The sequence below is a fragment of the Platalea leucorodia genome, assembly GCF_965183815.1.
Source record: "Platalea leucorodia genome assembly, chromosome: 11".
NCBI classification, from domain to species: Eukaryota; Metazoa; Chordata; class Aves; order Pelecaniformes; family Threskiornithidae; genus Platalea; species Platalea leucorodia.
The window spans coordinates 1,739,285-1,759,852 of NC_138833.1; the positions used below are offsets into that span (position 1 = coordinate 1,739,285).

The following is a 20,568-nucleotide window of genomic DNA, read 5'->3' on the forward strand; positions in this document are numbered from 1 at the left end:
CCATTTCATCAAAATAAATAAATTCCATAGGGGAAATTCAGGCACACTTGTTGACAATTTTCCTACTCAGCTGACATGGAGACATTAGCTTGCCACTTACATTCTTAATGTATCGCACATCTACCCTGTTATCAGAACTAAATTCCACATCCACCCCTGCACAGTCTGTTTTCTGAGCATGAGTGCAAACAGCGTCTTGCATGATATAAGTTGGTTTATGTGGGAACACATGGGTTACTATTGGTTACCATGCATTAAAAACGAAGTTAAATCAGAAGCATTGTTTAAAAAAAACAACAAAAACCAGTTTACTTTTCACCATTTGCTTACACTCATTTTGTGAATGAGTTAGCTTCATGATGAGTTAATTAAAGACGTGTATCAAGCAACTATTTTCTGTTCATTCAACTCCTTCTTCAAGACACATTTCTGTCTAATAAACATTTCAGTAATGATACTTCCGTGATCTGGAAGAAGCAAGAATTAAGAATATACTCAGAATAAACCTATACTGGTTTTAAATTTATTTTTGACTGGCTCCCTAAACATCCAGGGTTCATCTGACCCACTTGGTTTACCAAAGATATGGGCTGTAACGTTGCCGATAAGCGCAATGGGAGTGTGATTCCCAGCAATGCAATGTCATTTCCCAAGGCATGGTTAGTGAGTGTTTCTTCCTCCATAACGAGATGGCTCACCATCATGCCTAGTCTTCACCAAACACAAATATTAAGGCACACTTATGTGCTTGTTTATGTTGTAAAAATGGTTTACTCTTACATGCAGAGATGATATAACTTGGCTTATCATAGCAAGTAGAAGGACACTAGTCCTTTAACTGGGGTCAGCATTCAGTGTTCCTGACTCCCAGCCCAACGCTGGGAACACCACATTATAGCGCTTTGCTGTGTACTGAGACACAGAAGAGGAGAGCGAGAACATTCCCTGACAGATTTAATTCTATTGAGGATTTATATTCAGTTTAACTTGAATTTTAAAGTTCACATCTGTAGACAAAAAAAGGTATTCTAAATCTCAACAAAATGCTCAGGAGGGTTACTCAGTAAGCACAACTGCTGACATTTCTAGCACCTCTCGTGTTTGTTTTTAAATATTGACAGCCAGGGATGTGAAGATGACTACATCACTACTGATTCCAGAAGTGACTTCCTTCCGGGCGAAAGTACCATGCTGACGAAATACAGAAAAAAGTTGTGCAAGGATTCTGAAAAGCTATGAATATGAGTACCTCATCGGGTATTACAGAAGAAGAATCTTTATTCTTTCATTTTTCAAATCCAATTGAGCAATAGGATTGGTTTTTTTTGAGCTAATGTTGTTTAAATAGATGGCTGGAGGGCATCCATGTTTTCCTAATCTTACTGAGAACAGAATTAAGCTTTTTGCTCCTCTTGTTAATTTATGGGGAGATTTTAGAGCAATCTTTTCTAAAAGCAATGTACCTTATTGGGGAAGAGAAATGACACATAATAGTAACAGATGACAATTACATACAATAAAACACAGCCAGAAAAAATGAAGAGAGCTCACACTAAAAAAGACCTAGTCGGATCACATTTCAGTAATGGCCATTACCTTCACTCCTTCTCTTGAGCTCTCCCAGCTATAGTGGAAATCTGCAGGAGCTGAGTAATAGCAACAGACAATAATCATGTCCCAAGTGCCTTAGATTTCACATGCAGAGATACATAGAACAGTTTTAAAAGAAGTGAAAAAAGAGGAGAGAAGGGGATGGCAGGGGAGTGGAGGGGAGACAAGTGGAAAGGAGAGGAAGGTAAACCGAAAAAATAAACCTTCTCAGGTTCACATAATTCCAAAGTTACACCTTTTACAATTAGATATAGGTAGGCCATTTCAAATAAAGTAGAAGATAACTCAAGCTCACTCTACGATGCAGAATATCTGAACCTATTTCTCCCTTTTCTGTTTGTTTCTATCTAATACTTTCCTTCACTTGCCACTAAAATGAGTAGCCATAACTGCAGTAAAGAGAAATACATGAGTAAATTATATAACTTCCAGTAAACAAAATGTAAGAGAACATATTCGTACAAAATTCCAGCTCAAAAAAATTTTAAATAATCATCTTAAGTCATGGAGGCTTCTCTGAATCATCTGATCACTTCTTAGACTCCTCCAGAGTTCTCATAACTATAAATGCTGCACTTCAAGCTCAGGCTGTTCAAAATGAATGATGTGCACTTGTTCCTATAATTATCCTCGCGTTCCTCGCTGGCTATACAAGTTTGTTTCATCCCTCCACATTTTGCTATCCTCCCTGGGGGTAGCATATATTTCCTCTCCCTGCCCACAGGTTTTACACTGTGGTGTAATTCAGTTGTGGTCAATTACGTCGGTCTGTTCTGACAGATCTGCAGATGGAAATCCTCTATCAACTTTTGTACCCAACGTGCCTCGCCCTTCTGCTGGAGAAACTGCTTCTAGACTGGGTGCTGCGTTGCAGCTTTTGGTTCTTTGCCAGGACTGCTAACACTGGTCCCTGTTTCTGGTAATTTTGGTGACAATTGGCCATGAATCCATTTTGTTGGTACCAGAAATATTTAAAAAGGGACAGTAATCCTCATGCTCACTCATGACTTGAATCCAATCAGTTGTGCAGTGTGAAATTGCACTGCAATTTTTCAGTACAGTGAACTAGAAAACACAGTAAATACTACCAACCAGGAGTTTTATTGGTCGCACTCTCAATAAATGCACTCCAAAGGGCTTTTTTAAAAAGCATTTTCACAAACTTACAGGAAGAAAACAAAGCTTAAACCAAGTTAAATATTTCATTTTCAGCCTTTCTGTGAACACTTGCTGTAGCCATGTTCAGCTGAATCTGCAAATATGGAAAACAGATGCTTTACCTGTAACTAGGAAGGGCTAAAATTTATGATGTGATAAGGTGCAGTAGCTAACTGAGTGCATGTCTTGGGGAAGAATGAATGTAGGACAAACCAGTCTGCTATGACTGATGGTTTTATAGTGACTAATACAAAAACACCATTGCCAGGTAATATTTTAGAAGTCTGTGAAGGGGTTTAAGAATTGGACTGAACGACTAGAAGGCAGCCTGTAAAATCCGCAGCATGACACTCAGGTGCTGCGTTGCCAGGTGTCATCTCATTCAGTGGAAAACAGTGTAAATGTTCACAGGAATCTGGGCGGCCTTTAAATCTCAACATAGGCATAGTTTTCAGAAATGACCGTTTGACTGCTGGCAATCCAGGGCCTTCCTGTACTGTAAAGATGACTGAAAAGTCATCTGCTGGGAGTACTCCTCTGTGCTACTCTAGCGATTTCTGGGTCTTGAATACCCATTCTGAGACTTGTGTGCTCAGTCCCTACTTCATCCGAGTGTTTCAGCTGTAGTGATTTATGAGAATTGTAGTATTATTTTAATAATATTTTTATTGTACACTTCAGTACCTCCGTGACTTAGGAATGACAGAAAAACTCAGCTTTGTTGTGTTTTTAAGTAGTGATCATTTGACAAGTTTTTAAATACTTTACACGATTTCAATAGTTCATGGAATGACAGCTGTAGCAGTAGCAGGTGCCTGGGAAATTAACTGTCTTCTACAGGTGACCTACCTAAAATCCGACATACCTAACCCATTAAGTAGAGGTAAAAACTATTTTCTTTCTCCTTGTGAACTTCTTCAGCCTCCCTCGCTGCGTGACTAGGTCAAGTGGCTAAAATACAGCTCTACTCCCTAGTGGCCAAGTCTGAAACAAGCTTTTCTGGAAACACTGCGAATCTAGTATTTCAGGCTCCTCTGAAACAAAGCTCCGCCCAGGTACCAACCAGAACGGCAGTCTCGCCAGCACCAGAGCTCTAGGTGAGGGAGCAGGACAAGACACCTCCTCTCTGATTTCTTAGCCCAAATCTCTCGCCACAGCCTCCGTTTCCTTTTACGGAACTTCTGATAACTGACTGGATCTCCTCTTTTCCTCTCTAAGCAAAGCATTATCCTGAGTTTCCATCTCTGATGTGTGAATCAACTTGGGATGAGATTAATCTTTACATTACATGATTTGCAATCCTGAGAAAAGTGAAGGTTGGGTATTGTCATGAACATTTAGCAGCAAAAGAGAAAATAGGTACCATTTTTATGCTAAAGATAGGAGCATGGTCCTAGGCACAGCCTTAGGATTTAAACAATACAAATGGACAGAACAGAAACATGATCAGGGAGAGAGAATTCAGCATACAGCTTTGTGAAAACATCTTCTATTTCAACTGAGACAGCTTTACTTAAAATATGATTGGCAGTCAACAAGAGAGAATATAGATACAGTTAGATTTCCACAGACATTGTAATCTCCTGCAAATATGCTATTCCCTGCATACTCATATGTCACATCTGCATACAGCATCTCTGGATCCACAGTGGGAACTTGGAATATGTCCTTCCCTCACAGTGACTCTATTATCATCATGAACAACATATGACCTATAGGTTAGGGTAATTTTTTATGCACGTCACAGAATGAATTTAGCTTGACTATTCATTAAGCTAAACAGCGCTGTTAGGTAAAATAGCAAGCCTTGTTTCAGGCCTTCACTGAAAGGCAGAAAACATTGGTGCTTTAAGTGGAAGGCTCACTGTATGCGTGAGTAGTTTATTAAATCTTTGCTGTAGGCTGTGTAGATTCTAGAGCCTACTTGGTATAAAAGATGAAATTGGTCAGATTTTCTTGACAAATAAGCTTAAGTGTTTATTTAGAGTTAAACTAATCAGTTGTTGGCTAGTCAGTACTGCTATGGGTCTTTTTCTTTAGGCACTTTGTGGCTACTCTGATTTTGCTTGCAAACAGCAATGCAGTAGCGGGCAGATTCCAGCAGGGATAATTGACTCTTGTGTGAAGTTTCTTAATAGAACACTTGGAAATAGTTGAAATTCATTTTCTATATTTAGAAAAGCTAAAGGACAGAGCCACAGGAGATACATATTGGCATATCTTATTTAAAGTCACTGGAATTATAGAGATTTTGACCAGCTAAATATATGACCTCGCATCTGAACGCTGAAAGACTGAGCAGTCATGGTAGGTTTTTGTGTCAGAGAGGAGCTTCATTCCCCCTTCTACTATGTGTAATAAGTTGTGAAAATCATGTTCCCGTGGGTTAGTAAATATTTACCTTATTTCAAAGGGATGTCCTTTGTGAGTTATTGCTCACTAATGAAATAAGATGTGCCCAATCTGTCCCTCAGTTTAGACTGAAAAATTATTGCCGCTGTCTGTGATTTTAAACAATGTATAGTGTATCTTTACCAACACATAGTAGAGTCTTTCCAAGAAATGCTACGTATAATCCTTCTGGAAGTTACATTACAGTGTCTCTGATATAGAGATGTCATGGAACAGCAAAGATCATCAAAAGTTATAATGCCGACTTTACGTTAGCAATTAACTAAAATACAGTAATTTTGAAATAATTAACCACCCTTTATTTTGAATTTTGAACTAGAGAATTGAATTTGAACAAAGGGCTTGAAATTTGAACAAAGGGCTTGAAAGGATAATAACGTAAGACAGCTAAATACCGTTAATATAATTATTTGTTAAATTTTACTAAAGTGATGATTATTTTTACATAGGTATCAATCTTACTTCCATGGAAATGAAAGTGAAAAAGAAAAGAAATCTATCAATAAGAGGAATGGATTCCCAAACTGTAATGTCCAAACTGTAATGTCCATGGTTTTGGACTGCTAAGAGAACAGTGTATCAGCACAGTAACAAAACCTTTGACTAACGGGCTTTGCTGTGTCTTCTGGACACGGTTCAGAAAAGAAAATGGAAAAAAATTATTTTCCTAACGCATCAGTGATTTCTCAGCAGAGATATCCTCTGGGACTGACTGAACTAATCTTCTACTATTTCAACATATTTCCAGTATAGAAATAATGCCTTTAGCACTAAGGGGTCTGTAAAAGAGGCTACGCCAATGAAACAGAGCATCTTTTCCTTAATTCTTTATCCCTTGGTTGGCGAACCCAGTTCTACCTGCAGTAGGTACCTCTGCCCACAGGGGTTACACTTGCTCCATGAATGATTAAATGTTGCCCAGATGGTATCGCAAAAATCTTCTGGATGATGCGTACTAGCAAAGATTTGGAGAATCTGGTCCTGAACATTTAGTTTGTGTAATCTCGGTTTGTGCTAAAGTTACACGTCACAAACAAGCACTCGAAAGAGCTGTATAAATGTTATAAATCAAGTAACAACTTCTTCAATGCAGAATTAGGATTAGTATGTGTATTTTATAGTGAGGAAGACAAGAAAAGGGAGTTAAAACTGTTCTTAGCCCCTACCATGGTAAAAACCTCATTGGCAGAATGAGGTTTGCATCTAACTGTAGAGGGAGATACCAGTTCATAGATCTTTGCACATTTCATCAAAAAAATTTTAAAAATATAACTCAGTCTTGTGTTGTCACCCCCTCCAAATATTCCTGTAGTCCCAATTAATGCACTTTCTGACCTAAAGTAATAAATGCTTATTAGCATGTAGTGATTTCTGCCCGCTGCTTTGTGAAGATGCATTTCAAGTAATCTGACGCATACAAAGAGCCCCCCCGAATGGCAGGCACGCGCGTGGTTATACATATATGCAAGTAATGACAATCACAGCTACCTCATGCAGGCTTAGCTGGCAAACTGAGCAGGGATTGGACCAGATGACCTCCAAAAGTGCCTTCTAACTTTAACCACTCTGCGACTTAGAAGTTCCAAGTTTGGGTTCTGACCTTCTTAAACCATCTCTTTTCCAAATAGGCAAACTGGATTTATGCAGAGCAGTTCTTGCACACATCTTGCAATGGCATTAATGTCAGAAGTGGGAATATCTCAACCAGTGAGATTTTGGAACAGTATCTGAAACATTAACCTTCAAAAAATTATACTGTAATCTGCAAATAGATAAATATGTGTTTCTTTGCATACCTATATTACTAGATTTGAAAACTTCTGGCAGTCATAAAAGTAAAACCAGATTTCATTATGCATTTGGGTATAATGTGGGCTTTATCAAATTTGCTCTGGACATTAAAAGCACTTGCAAAATTTAGGCCATATAATCAGAAGGACTGATCTGAAAGTCTTACGGACATGAAAAGGGCTTTGTCATTATAACTTTCATTAGCATTAATGGCATTGCACAGCTAAAGCCCTGCTCATCTGGACAGAGATGGACCTCTGATTGTTCTGCCTGGTATGCAGTTTTACACAGACAGACATTTAGACAATTGGATACCCGTGCTAACTTATGATCCACTTGGAATTCAGATAAAAGCTGGAATTCAGTGGCCTTTTTCCCTAGTTATATTGGCTGTGATCCCTCTCCTCTCTCTCACACTAATTTCATAAAGCATTTGCCATTTTTTGAGATTTGGAGTGACAAAATAGCTTGAAATGGCATACGAGCAAACAAATAGCTATTTCTTTCCTACAAATAATTACCGAGAGGAAATGGAAGTTTCAGTGACTGTGGGCTGCTGTTCAATAAGGTTGTTCTAGATTCAAGACAAATGCTAGACAAACATACTTTTCCATCTTCTAATCTTGCACTGTCAAGTACCCCACACTCTAACTAGCTGTTTGACTTCTGAAGCTGTCTCATCGCATTAATATTCAGGAACACATTGCCTTTGTGAAAGAATGTATTTGATTTACTTTTTCTTTTCCGTTCAGAAAAACTATTCTTTCTGGAGAATGGACGTTTAATTGGTTACAAAACAGGAGTATGGCTTTTTATACATAAGGTTAGGTTTTTTCATTCACTTTGCACAGACTGAAAGCATATAATCTAGTGTCTTCTGTTTGCAAAGACTTTATTTAGAAGGATTTCCTTTCCTCCAGGAGGGAGAACCTTGCTTCAGTTATGTTCCCTTGAATTGCAATTAGATCTTTGAACTCCAGACAGCTGAATAAACAAATTTTCCCCACCAATTTAATCATCCTGGCCTATTTGTCAGTACCAGCAGAATACTATGTAGCACATTGCCAATTAAATCTCCGCTTTTGATTGCCAATAAAACACTACAGGTTCAGGCCTGTGTAGCCAGAGGGAGGAGTTTGGGTTGCCTATTCTTGATCCGGGAAGCTGAAGCTCCCAGATGCATATCGCTGGCGCGGGCTGGGTTAGATGGTGCCTGGAGGCTGCAGTCAGTGGTGCTTGGTACACGTGATGAAGGCATAGATTAACCTAGCTTCACTAGCAGCGTCCAAGCTCAATACAACGTGATGCAAGACTGGCTCTCCGCGCATTCCGAGTTACTACAGCCCTACGCGCAGTCTCAGGCTGCTTCAAATGTCACTGTACCTTCAGCACCTCCTGGGAAGCAGTCTTACACAGAGAGGCATAGATGTGCTGTGGCTCTTTCCTGTTAGGCTGTGCCCACGGGGAAGAAGCTAAAGCCTCTTTCGTAGTTAAGTTCTATTTGTGCAGTTGGCTTCCAGCTCCTGAATGCCCAACACGGGAAAGCCTTCAGGCCATCCACCCTGGGTAGGTATAAGCAGGATGCAGCAGGAGAGCACTGCAGGGGGAGCGGGCAAGGCCTCAGCGGAGTGAAGATCTGTGTTAACAGAACAGCTCTCTGAGACTCTGGGACCAGTCATCCCTTTACTGTTGCACCCATGACCACGGTCAGCTCTGTCTGCTTTCAATCTCGCTTGCCAAGCATGAGTTCTAGCCCCCATGAGAACCTGCTTCTCTGTGCTCTTTCCCACTTCTGTACAGATTCTGGCTGAACAGGAATATAATTAGATTTTCTGCTTTTGGCCCATTCGTATCCAAACTCCACCCACTGGCTTAAGACATCTGTAGTATCATTAAGATTTTTCATATCCAGCAGTGTTCAAACTTTGTCATGGAAGCAGGTCAGGAAAGAAGGGCACTGGCATATTATGCAAAAAACATACAGCTGCCTAGCACCATTCAGCTGATTACCACTGACATTCTGAAATGAAAATATCTGGTGAAGTCATATACTAAGGTAGTTTCTATGTTCTCCTCTAGAACTGGAGGCACAGATCTTAAGAAAACAGAACATCCATTAAGGCTAGTCTACACATTTCTGATTCCTAACTTGCCCTTTTTACTGTGCTAAGCAGGTTGAATTATATTAGACCTGCTGCCATACTGCTCAGTAGCAGAAAAAAATGGTACATGGACTTTTCACCCTCTCTGGGTTCTGGTTAGCAAAAGTGAAAATAAAAACCATTGGCAAAAATTTGTGCTGAACTTTCCAAATGCACAGTAAGCTCAAGTTCATCAGAGTGGAGAAAAGCTGTGTGACAGTTTGTTTGAATGAATCTAATTATTGGTCTTGTCAGTACTGTGTTGCATCAAATCATCCTCTCGAAGAGAAGTAACACAACAACGCTGCGTACATACTAAGTGGTATTTTGGTGGAGAGTTGCATAAGCTAAGTGACAATTAGATTTGTTTCATAACAGGTCCCACCTGAGTCAGTGAGAGAAAAAATAGGCATGCCAAAGGTGATAAGCACCGATGTTCCCTCAAATAGACAGAATATGATCTCAACTGTACTAAAAGGAAATGTTGCTAAAGTGAACTGTAACCTCAGCTGTTATGTGACATCTTTACTGTGAGTCTCCTTTTATAAAGCAGACAATTTTTCTATGTTCTGTACAGTAATATTAAAACCTGGATTATGTATGTATTGTCTTCGAAGATGTTGCCTGCAAATTCATATTTTTCAAGGCTTTCCATTTCTTCATTTTTATTTCTTTAACAGTTCCACCCAAAAGGGAGATGATGATTACGAAGATTACACTTCAAATAAGACTTGGGTTTTGACTCCCAAAGTCCACGAGAGTGATGTCACTCTTATTTTAAATGGCTTGCTGGAAGGATATGACAACAAGTTGAGACCTGACATAGGAGGTATGTTGGTTTTCTTTTTAGACCAGTTCTGATTAAGTGGTGAAGAGAAAGACTTTTCATACCATGTTATGCTACACAGGAAGCATAAGCCATTCAAAGTAGCTACAAAAACAAAATACAATGTAGTAAAACATCAGTGGCATGAAAAGTAGTCATCATTTTGGAACCTAACATGAATTAAGATTACTAAATCTATCCTGAGACATCTAACAAGACTGTTGCTGAATCAGGCTGCTTGTAATGATGCACCTGCATAGAAGTTTGGAATTTAACTTTTGGGGGATGAAAAAGCAAGTTTTTATCTTCTTTGTACATCTACATGAGGGTGTTAGAGAATCACAAATAACATATGGGGAAGGAAGGCCAAAATGAGGCTAACGCAGCCTGATTCTTGCGTGACGTGATGGACACAGACAGAGCCTGTAACAGCAGCAGGTCTGAATTGACTGATGCGGCATGGCCCCTCGCTTGCACAGCAGGGCAAGAAGTGACCGGGGATGGGGCACAGAGGAAGAGGTTCACAAGAGATAACTGCAGTCAAGTAAGGCCAACCTCCCTAGATTTCCCCCACAGCCAATATAAGTACATAGACCCAAGCTTGGAATCATAATGGAAGTCTTATTTGACTGAATCACCTTTTGCAGGAATCTTCCTCTCCACTGATTACTGAGGGAGCTCGAAGAGATAAATCTCCCTGAGTTGCTGCAAGTCAGTTTGAGAAGGCCCCATGTGTGTGCAGAACAGGCAGACAATACCTCTGTAGAAGAGGATACAGCAGTAATAAGATTATAGAAAAATGCAAAGAGAATTCATGGATGAAGCAGGCAGAGGAAAGCAGAGAGCAACAAGGTTAATGAAGGAAGCTGTTTCTAACAAGTTTATAGAGGCTTATAAACTAAGGAATTTTTGACAGTGAGGGACAACATGAGTATTTAACCTTCAATGTGTATATACAGCGTAAACTAGCAGAGGAATTTGTCTTATTCTCCTAATCCAAGACTTTAGAGAAGAGAAAGGAATTAAGCATTCATAAAAGCATCTTGGAAAAAACAATCATGTTTTAGTCAAGGTGTATAAGAATAATAAAGCTACAATAGAGTAATTTCAAAATAAATTAATCTAACAACTGTTTTTCATTCCTGTTTTAGACCCTTGAGTATTATTTTTGCTTTGGGCTCACAAAATTGTTACTTACCTACAGCCACCTCTGCAGGCAATAACAGTCATGTTGCATTTGGCATTATAATGTAAATGAGTGATGCAAGACATCATAAGAAGAACAAGTTTGCTTTTGTGGATAGTGTTTTGTCAGATGTGTTGCTGCGACCTGACACAAAATATACCTACTCTCAGTCAGATATGACTCACTAAGGGAATGACACTGGTTTCAGTATTTGTTCTCATAGCATAAGTGAATTTGTTCTCATAGAACAAACGATAGAAGAATTTGTCTCAAAGTGTCTCCGACTCATTTCAAAGTAGAGACACCACTGCAAATTTATATTTATTGTATATGCACGTTTAAATGTGAGGCAACCATAGCCATACTATAATAACCTTTTGCTTGTGTTTGACTTTCATGTAGTTGATTTTGACCTTCACTCATGTTACTGATTCTTCTTGTTTCTCTTACAGTTAAACCGACAGTAATTCACACTGACATGTACGTAAATAGCATTGGGCCTGTGAATGCTATCAATATGGTAGGTAAATGATTGCCAGTTTTCCTACAATATTCACTTTGTTACAAAGCCTCCATCATTTTTGACATCACAAAGCTTCCATTAGTTTTAATGTTGTGCCATACCTAAATTATTTTAAAAAATCTCATTCTTATGATGGATGTGAGGACTATATGAGCTATGAATCTCTACAAGACAGGGAAACTGAGCTCTATGCTGGAAAAAAGTAATAATACGACTTTTAACATATCCTCACACTTTTATGCGCTATGCTTTCAAGTGCTTTGTGACAGTTTAACTCCTGTAAAACTGAGCTTCCCGATTGGTACAAAATAAGGAAAACCATTCACCAGTGATAGCAGCGCTCTTGCCACCAAGAGATGTAAAGAAAAAAGCCTAGATCCTCTCTCCTCTCCTCTTTCCAAAGTTCCTACAGAAAAATTTAATTATATCTTCATATAGTTGAGGGAAAACTGTCTAACCTTAGCACAATGTCTACTTCGTTCTCATAGTTTTCATGCGTAGAAAGAAATCTCAGATTGCTCTTTTCCATTCTGTAATTCACTTTGCAGCTCCTGGCTGCCCAGTGGTGCCAGGGAAAGTGAGACTTCACCAATTCTGATATCAACTGGGGGGCACAGGCAATTAAGGCAGCCAAGTCAGCTCAAAATTTTCCTGTCCTAGATCCAAGGGAATCAGTAATTTTTCTCTGACCTGATCAGGCATGGGTTGAGGTGTGGGGCCACAGAATTGGAAAGGTGCATATGCCACTCAGCTGCATCTTGGTTTCACCTATCAGTGAGAAAATAAGAGAATAAATTGTTTCTAAATAATAATCTTTGTTAAACCATGCCCTCAAAAACTGACAAAAAATTGTTTTTATCAGTTCTAGTTTCATATTCTGTAGTTCACGTTTTTTCATATGAAATTAAGGAAAGCATATCAGGAGTTATGCGAAATGCTGAGTGCTATGTTTTCATCAGTATTTCTGGTTAACACAACAGGAATATACAATTGATATATTTTTCGCCCAAACGTGGTATGACAGACGTCTGAAGTTCAACAGCACTATAAAAGTGCTCAGATTAAACAGCAACATGGTTGGGAAGATCTGGATACCAGATACATTTTTCCGAAATTCCAAGAAAGCTGATGCTCATTGGATAACAACTCCTAATAGGATGCTCAGGATCTGGAATGACGGCAGAGTGTTGTACACATTGAGGTATTTATACCTGACTTTAATTTCAGTTTCTCTAAGGAAAGCCAAAGAGAAAGGTCCTGTGAATTCAGGTCATTTGACATTAACCTGAAGGAAAATAATTGTTTTTTCCTATTTATTTATGCATACAACCCTGAAAAAGGGAAATATTTCGAAGATACTACTTGCATGCAATTTATATTATATTGGCACAGTAAAGAGTTTTATTTCCTCCTATAGATTGTACTGTCTTGCTCCACAATACTAAATTGTGTGTTCCTATACTAAAATGAACATGAGCATTGTCATAGTAATTCATCTTCATTTTCAGGTATGTTTTATTGTTTGCCACTGGTTTGGTCCATATTACCTTTTACCTTTTTATTGGATTAAAATGATGAATTTGAAATATCCTTGAATTAAGTAGATGGTATAAAAGGGGGTATTATATACATCAAAGGCCTCTTACTCTGAACTGATTACAATTTAGCTAGATGAAGCTCCACCCTGCAAAAGCATTTCATTCCTCAAATATCTTGTGAAAATAGGGATTATCATTTCAGCATTGGTCATTTAAGATTTAATCCAAAACCTACGGATATGCTCTGTTCCACTAAAATTTTCATGAATCTGAACTTGATATGCTCATCTCCAGATTTCTTAGGCACACGTATAGCTTTTGTTTTGAGAAAGATTACTTCTAAAAACTATCTTTTCGATAATAAAGTTATGCGTATGCCTACATTTAAGTGCCACATATGCAATATGTAACAACTCAAATATCATATTCCCAATGACTATACGATACTTCCTAAATGTGAAAATCCTAAGTGCATTTTTTTTTTTTTTTAACTTTTCCTTACATGTGATATAATATTCGGTTCGATGTAAAACATAGATAAAGACAACATTTGTTGAAGAGAATTTATAATTTAAAATAAGAGTACAGAATCAAAGATATTAGACATAAGAGCATCTGAGTTTTAGACTGCTTTTTCTTCAAAGTGTTTTATTGGTGCCAAAAATAAAGTTTTGAAGAAAAGTACACTCATTATAATTTTAATGCATAGACCTGAAGCTTTGGTTAAGACAACCTTTTAATGTTGCAACTGTCTGAATTACAAAAAGGAGTTTTATTTCATCGTTATTTTACATTCATTACACATCGCATCGCCAGAAGAGGTAAGAGAATGATCGAAACTGAAATCCAGTGCAAATCAAAGTCAGTCTGATGAAGAAGATCCTAGGTCCACTTTTGAAATGTTAAATTTGGACTTAGCTACACTACTGTCTCTTTGGATTTCGTTACCTTTCTCTTCAAACCCTTCGGTTTCTCTCATTAGAGAGAAAGATATCTGATAGATCTTAGAAACAGTCATCTGTTATTGAGGCATACTTAGTTGCTCTAGTGAGTCACAGCAAGCACCAGTAAGGATTCAACCTGGATTAATCCAGAAGTGAAATGTGATACTACCATCACAGATCTGGGATTCCATCCTGATGAGAAGAGGGCTCAGAAAAGCTGGCTGATTTCCTCAGTCGCCTCCCCCCAGGGCCAAGACCAGTCCGTCCTGCCCAGCAGGAAATCAAGCAAAGCCAAAGCAAGCCAAAGGCAGTCTGCACGGATCAGCACAAAGCTCCTGACAAACCTCAAACGTGAGAAGAAAACACACTAGAGGTGGAAGCAGGGACAGGTAATCCAGGAGTAATACAGAGATGCTGTCCGAGCACTCAGGGACAGGGTTAGAAAAGCCGAAGTTCATCTGGACTTGAATCTGGCTAGGGACATGAAAGCAAGAAGGGTTTCTAACACATACAGCCTCAGCAAAAGGAAGACTTGGGAAAATGCGGGCGCGCTGCTGAAAGGGAACAGGGACCTTGTCACAAAGGACACCGAAAAGGCCAAGGCACACAATGCCTTCTTTGCCTCAGTCTTTACTGGTAAAACCCTCCCTTCAGCAATCCCAGGTCCCCAAGACCAGTAGGAAAATAGAGCAAGGAAGACTTACCTTTGGTGGAGGAGGATCAGCTATGGGCTAAATAAGTGAGGTGGATCGAATATGCCTGAACTGCCAGGCTCAAAGGGTTGGGACCAGTGGCATGAAGGCCAACTAGAAAGCAGTCACTAGCAGTGTACTCCCCAGGTTTGTACTGGGCCAACACAGTTTAACATCTTCACAAATGACCTGGACAACAGGACAGAGTGCACCCTCAGCATGTCTGCAGCTAATACAAAACTGGGCAGAGTGACTGGTATATCATAAGCTTGTGCTGCCGCTCAGAGGGACTGCAACATGCTGGAGAAATGGGCCAACAGGAATCTCATGGAGTTCAACAAAGGAAAATGTCATCCTGAACCAGGGGAGGAATAATCCCATGCAGCAGTACAGGGTGGGGGCCGACCCGCCAAAAAGCACCTTGCAGAAAAAGACCTGGGGATCCTGGTGGATGCTCACCATGAGCCAGCAAAGTGCCCTTGAAGCACAGGCAAACAGCATCCTGGACCGCATTAGAGGAAGACTGTTGCCAGCAGGTTGATGGAGACAATCCTTCTCCTCTAGTGGGACACATCTGGAGTGCTGGGTCCAGTGCTAGGGTCCCCAGTACAAGAGGGATATGAGCTTACTGGAGCAAGTGCAATGAAGGCGCATTAGGATGGTGAAGGGCTGAGGGCGCTGCGACTGTCCAGCCTAGGGAAGAGAAGGCTCGGGGGATCTCATCAATGTGTGTAACGTGGGTAGGGGTAAAGAAGGCAGGGGATGGAAGGGGTAAAGAAGGCAGAGACAATCTTCTCAGTGGTATCCAGTGATAGGACAGGAGGCAATGAGCACAAACTGAAGTACAGGAAAGTCTGTTTTTTTACTGTGAGAGTGGTCAAACAGTGGAACAGGTTGTCTAGAAAACTCTGTGCCTGGAGATGTTCAAAGCCTGGATGGTGCTTTGTGCTGGGGAATGAAATCTACTCAATTCCACAGGAGAAAACAAGCAAAAACCAGCAGTAAATCAGAGCCTATCCCAAATTCAAACAGTGAAAAATACATTCACCAGAGAAAAGGCAATATCAAAGAACGAACTTAATCTTTGGATCCGTATTACAATGATCTTGAAATGAAACTGAGGATGATGAAAATGAGAAGAGAAAGAAAGTGCAATAACATTAGCACATAGAATCGGCTTCCCTTCTATGTCACAAACAGAACTTCCCTTAGTTTCAAAGGAAATTAGATTTGCTCCTAAATCCCTAATGCAGAAAAGTTTCCTTTTGACTTCATTAACTTGGTGGCTAGCGGTCACAGCACCCCCTGCATCTCACAGTATGAGACTCCGGGAGTCATCTGCATGCAGCACCTATAGGCAGGAGCCAGGAGCCAAACCCAGCTCACAGGGTTGCTCATTTGGACACCCAGGAATCAGCAAAGACCAGAAACCTACGGTTTTCTTAGAGACTCATGGAACAAATAAACATCGCTCTGCTCTCCCCCTCCTCCCTTTCCTTTTGCCCTCTCTCACTCCACCTCCTCCCTCCTTTCCAAAGTCCAAGTATCATGCAGCTCATGGCAGGGCTGGGGCTATGTATAGGCTACCAACAATGAAGGGACTGAATGAAAAATGGCAGAGTTTTGAGCAGGCATATCAGGGGATACATCTCATCTAATTTTGGATTCCTAAAAGTACACGTCTCTACCTGATCTATAGCACTTACACCACCTGAGTTATCATGGAGACTCTCCTGATATTCAGTGGAGAAAAACACCTTTCAGTACATTCTTCTTCTGATTTAATTTAAATGTCTTATTTTGGAATGAAATTAAGTATATCCTCAGAGTGCCTTTCCACTAGCTATGAAGGTAGTCTAGATGGCTGTCTTGGATGCAGATGTCTAAATTTGGACTCCCATCTATCATTTCTGAAACAGAATTTTTGTCACATAAAACACATTTCCCTAGTGCATTATGGCATGTTGTGACACAGAGATTTGTCACTGCTCAGGAGATGACCTGTATAGCTACTCATGGATTTGCCAGTCATGGGTAATGCTGCCATTTTGGATGCATAGGAACAGAACTTTAATACCTTATTCTGTTACGCAGTCCAGAAAGTAGATGATTAGGGCCTATGTAACCAAAAAAGAAACACTGCTTATCAGTAACCATGATGTCTTCCTATGCTTGGAATATCCAAATTAATACATACATATCAATGGTTTAATTTTGCTTTATTTACGTATATATCTTATATTTGCATATTTCATAGTCAGGTTCCATACTAGTAAGAATCTCGTTTTGCTTGCCATGATGTAGCTTTCAGGACAAGCTTCTCAAGTGCGTTCTGTATATCCTGATCTCTTTCTCCTCAGGCTGACAATTGATGCTGAGTGTCAGCTACAGTTACACAACTTCCCAATGGATGCCCATTCCTGCCCCCTGGAATTTTCAAGCTGTAAGTAACATGCTTAGAAATATCCCTTTTCTGACCCACACTGGACCACTTATTATAAATTTATATTTACATACCTTGAGTCAGCAAGGGTTATGTTCTTAACTGGACATAGTCCAATAGTTTTCAGTTTTATTTTGACCTTATTTTCAAGTACATGAATATGTTCACAAATATAATTGAGGAATGCTATATAAAAAATGATACAATTTCTGGGACCTATGTGATTAATTTATGCTTCTATCTTAGCATAACAGTACAAATTTTTACTTTCAACATCAAAGCCTCATGGCCTGATACTTTCTCTCTGTGCATGGGTGTTTTACTATTGCAATAGTTGGAGTCAAGAGTTTGACATTTTGCAGTCAGGTCAAGGTGTGACTTCCTGGTCCAGCTGCAGAATTTTTGGCCGTAATTGAAGGATGGGCAAAATTGCATCCTATTGGGTCCACAAAAGTGGAAAATTCATTTTTGAAAAATTTATCTCAAGTGCTATTTTAATTTATAATAAATAAAATAAAATGTGACATTAAGGGAAAAGCACTACTAAGTAACTTGAGAAAAAACATATCTACAGTTTACTTGCAATAAGCTTCTCCAGAGATAGAAAATAGTATTTTTACTCCCCAAAGTACACTAAAATCCTAGCAATGACTACGAAACAAAGCATTCTGTATTTTCCATTGCAATAAGATGGCTACCCAAGAGAAGAGATTATTTACCAATGGAAGCGCAGCTCAGTGGAGGTGGGGGACACCAGGTCCTGGAGGCTTTACCAGTTCTCCTTTACAGGATTAAGAAATACAACTGAGGTGGTGAAGACTACTTCAGGTAAGACAACTGATCTGTTACCTTCAGATTCATTTAGGATTTTATTAACAGAAAGAAAAAAAGGTAGATATCTCTGTTTGGAACTTAGCACTGGCACTTCACTGAACAATTAACGGCTTTTAAATACCTATGGAACCATCCAGGCTTCAGTGTTTCTGAAGAACTCCTCACAGGAAGAAAAAAAAGTTGCTGTCTACTGTCCATTCTCATCCTCCAAGAAATACCTAGAACTGCCAGGAGAAAGGCACTGCTACAAGGGGTGGGTGCACGAGGGAACTCCCTGTCCTGCTTCAGTGTAGGGAACAGCGCAGCTGAGCCACTAAATGATAAGCTGATACTGCTTTGAACACTTTACAATCCCCTTCCAACTTCCAGAAGCAGAAAGTAGGCCTGCACAGAAATGAAATTCAAAGTCCCAACCTTTTTACTACAGCACCTCCAAGTTTATTTTGTTCCTTGACACAAGGCATATCCAACTCTCATTAAAGAGAACAGCCTAACAAATCAGAGTCTCAGATGATTTTCCTGCATATTTTGTGTCTCCTTGGAAACAAGTAATGGAATTTAAAATGATAAATGAGGAAGTACTCGGCGTTTAATAAAAACAGCAATTTTAACCCTACTAACTAAGCAGGCAAACACATTCTTCTAGACACATATATTGTTTTATTTCTCAGTGGAAAGAAAATCTGAATATGAGAAAGGATGTAAAGGGGAGTTGCATATTCATATCATTGTATGTGCATGATATCCCTTGTCTTTGGTTTCTTACTTTCAAATGAAAATGAAATTTCATTTCAGTGAAATGAAACCAGTTTTTCTTTTCAGGTTGCTTTTGATTTTTACCTTATTTTATTATTCTGGCAAATATATTGATTTAAATTCAGACATCTGACTTCAGAAATATCCCCATCCGTTCTATTTCTAAAAGGTCAGCATTGCTGTTCTATTCAAAAGGAGAGTAAGAGACGCTAGAGTTGAGAGGAGCCTGCTGTGCATTACTCTGGAGTGCAAAGAAAGAGGTTGAGAATTAATTCAAGTTCCAGCTCCTGAATCACTGGACATTAAGCACCAGTGACATGTTTAGTCTTATGAGCAGGGCAAAAATGGAATGAAGCCTCCCAGCTGTAGCCACATTTGCCTTATGGCATCTCCTGCCATTTTAGCTGAGAAAGATATTTAGTCAGCTATTCAAGAAAGCATTTGACCTTTCTCATTTTCCCAGGAAAATAAAAACAAAGGTGCAAGAGAGGACAAGAGTGCAGTGTGTGCATGAGCCATAGCTGCTAATAACCACCATTACACATGACATGGCGGAATTGCTCTCAGAGCAAAAATATAAACAGCAATACATCTCACCTCAGACTGCCCCCGCAACAGGCAAAGCACAAAAGGCAGCAGTGTACCCAAGCGTGGTGTAAGGGCTCGTCCTGCCCTGGTTGAAAACTAACTTTATTTCAGCCTTAATTCGAGTTTCTTTTATTTGCTCCTTTGCTTTCCTTTTCTGCTTGAGCCATTCTCTAATAAACTTTTTTTTTGGCCTGAGACAGAAAGCAATAAAATCTTAACATGCTACAAGCTTCAGATCCACTGATCTTGCACTGGTGAATCAAAAGCACTCTCTAATGTTCTGCTAAGGTAGAGAAAGTGCATACTGGGAAACAAACAGTAAAACACAGAAAACAAAAAGATACTTTCTTATGCAAAGAAAACCTTTTCTTTTTTCAGAGGATAGCCATTCAAGCTTGTAGTACTCACCCAGAGTACTACCATAATGTTGCATCAGTAGTTTTTAATATGACGATACACACCAGCCCTTTTAATTTGCTTTAAAAAAAAGTAATTAGCAGCTACCACGCACTTTAAAGCAGCAAAGAGTCAGAGTAGTCATCACTTGATTCCTAAGAAGAAATGCTCGTGAAAGGTACTCAGCCTACTGAGCTGCTTTCAAAGACCTGCTGAGTATAAACAACAGAAAAACATCCTGTGTATGTACTTCTTCTGCTGCAGTTACCTTATGTTTGATTTTCCTTGCTCCTCTTCTTTTTATGAACACAGGTATGCAAGCAAATTAGATTTTATTTTGATCTAGGTGCAGTATCTGAATAATTAGAAGGTGGGAAAAAAAAAAACCAACAAAATAGGGATTGCCATGGATGGTCATCACACACTAAAGAGCGCTCATTGCTTACCTAAGGGGCTTATTCGCATGCTAGGAACTACATTAAGTCCAACGTTCCTCAGCCAGACCCATACTCTACCTGTAACTACTCTCTTACATGCACACGTTTTCAATAAAGTTTCCCCAAAATAAAAGACAAGAAAAATATTCCAAGCTTATAGATTTATTAGCAACCTATGGGCAGCCTGAGCACACAAGATAAATGTTTGAATGCCCATATAGCCAAAATAAGTCTTGAGACTTTATGCAACTAATTGCAGTCCTGCGCATAAAAGAATTTAGGTATAAACTAA

At 39.4% G+C, this 20,568-nt stretch overlaps 1 protein-coding gene across 5 annotated transcripts in view; it reads left to right on the top strand.

Annotated features, from left to right (window-relative positions):
- Positions 1 to 20,568, top strand: part of GABRG2 (gamma-aminobutyric acid type A receptor subunit gamma2) — a gene marked incomplete at both ends in the record, with an annotated part of 69,517 nt that overhangs the window by 14,352 nt on the left and 34,597 nt on the right. For 2 of the 5 annotated variants that reach the window (XM_082323978.1, XM_082323980.1), the window contains 5 exons: positions 9,807 to 9,942; positions 11,578 to 11,645; positions 12,629 to 12,849; positions 17,183 to 17,265; positions 17,956 to 18,093. In XM_082323978.1, coding sequence (XP_082180104.1) covers positions 11,604 to 11,645; positions 12,629 to 12,849; positions 17,183 to 17,265; positions 17,956 to 18,093 — 484 coding nt within the window. Of the gene's footprint in view, positions 1 to 9,793; positions 9,943 to 11,577; positions 11,646 to 12,628; positions 12,850 to 17,182; positions 17,266 to 17,955; positions 18,157 to 20,568 lie in introns of those variants that run through there. The other 3 variants (XM_082323976.1, XM_082323979.1, XM_082323977.1) reach the window with 3 other exon arrangements.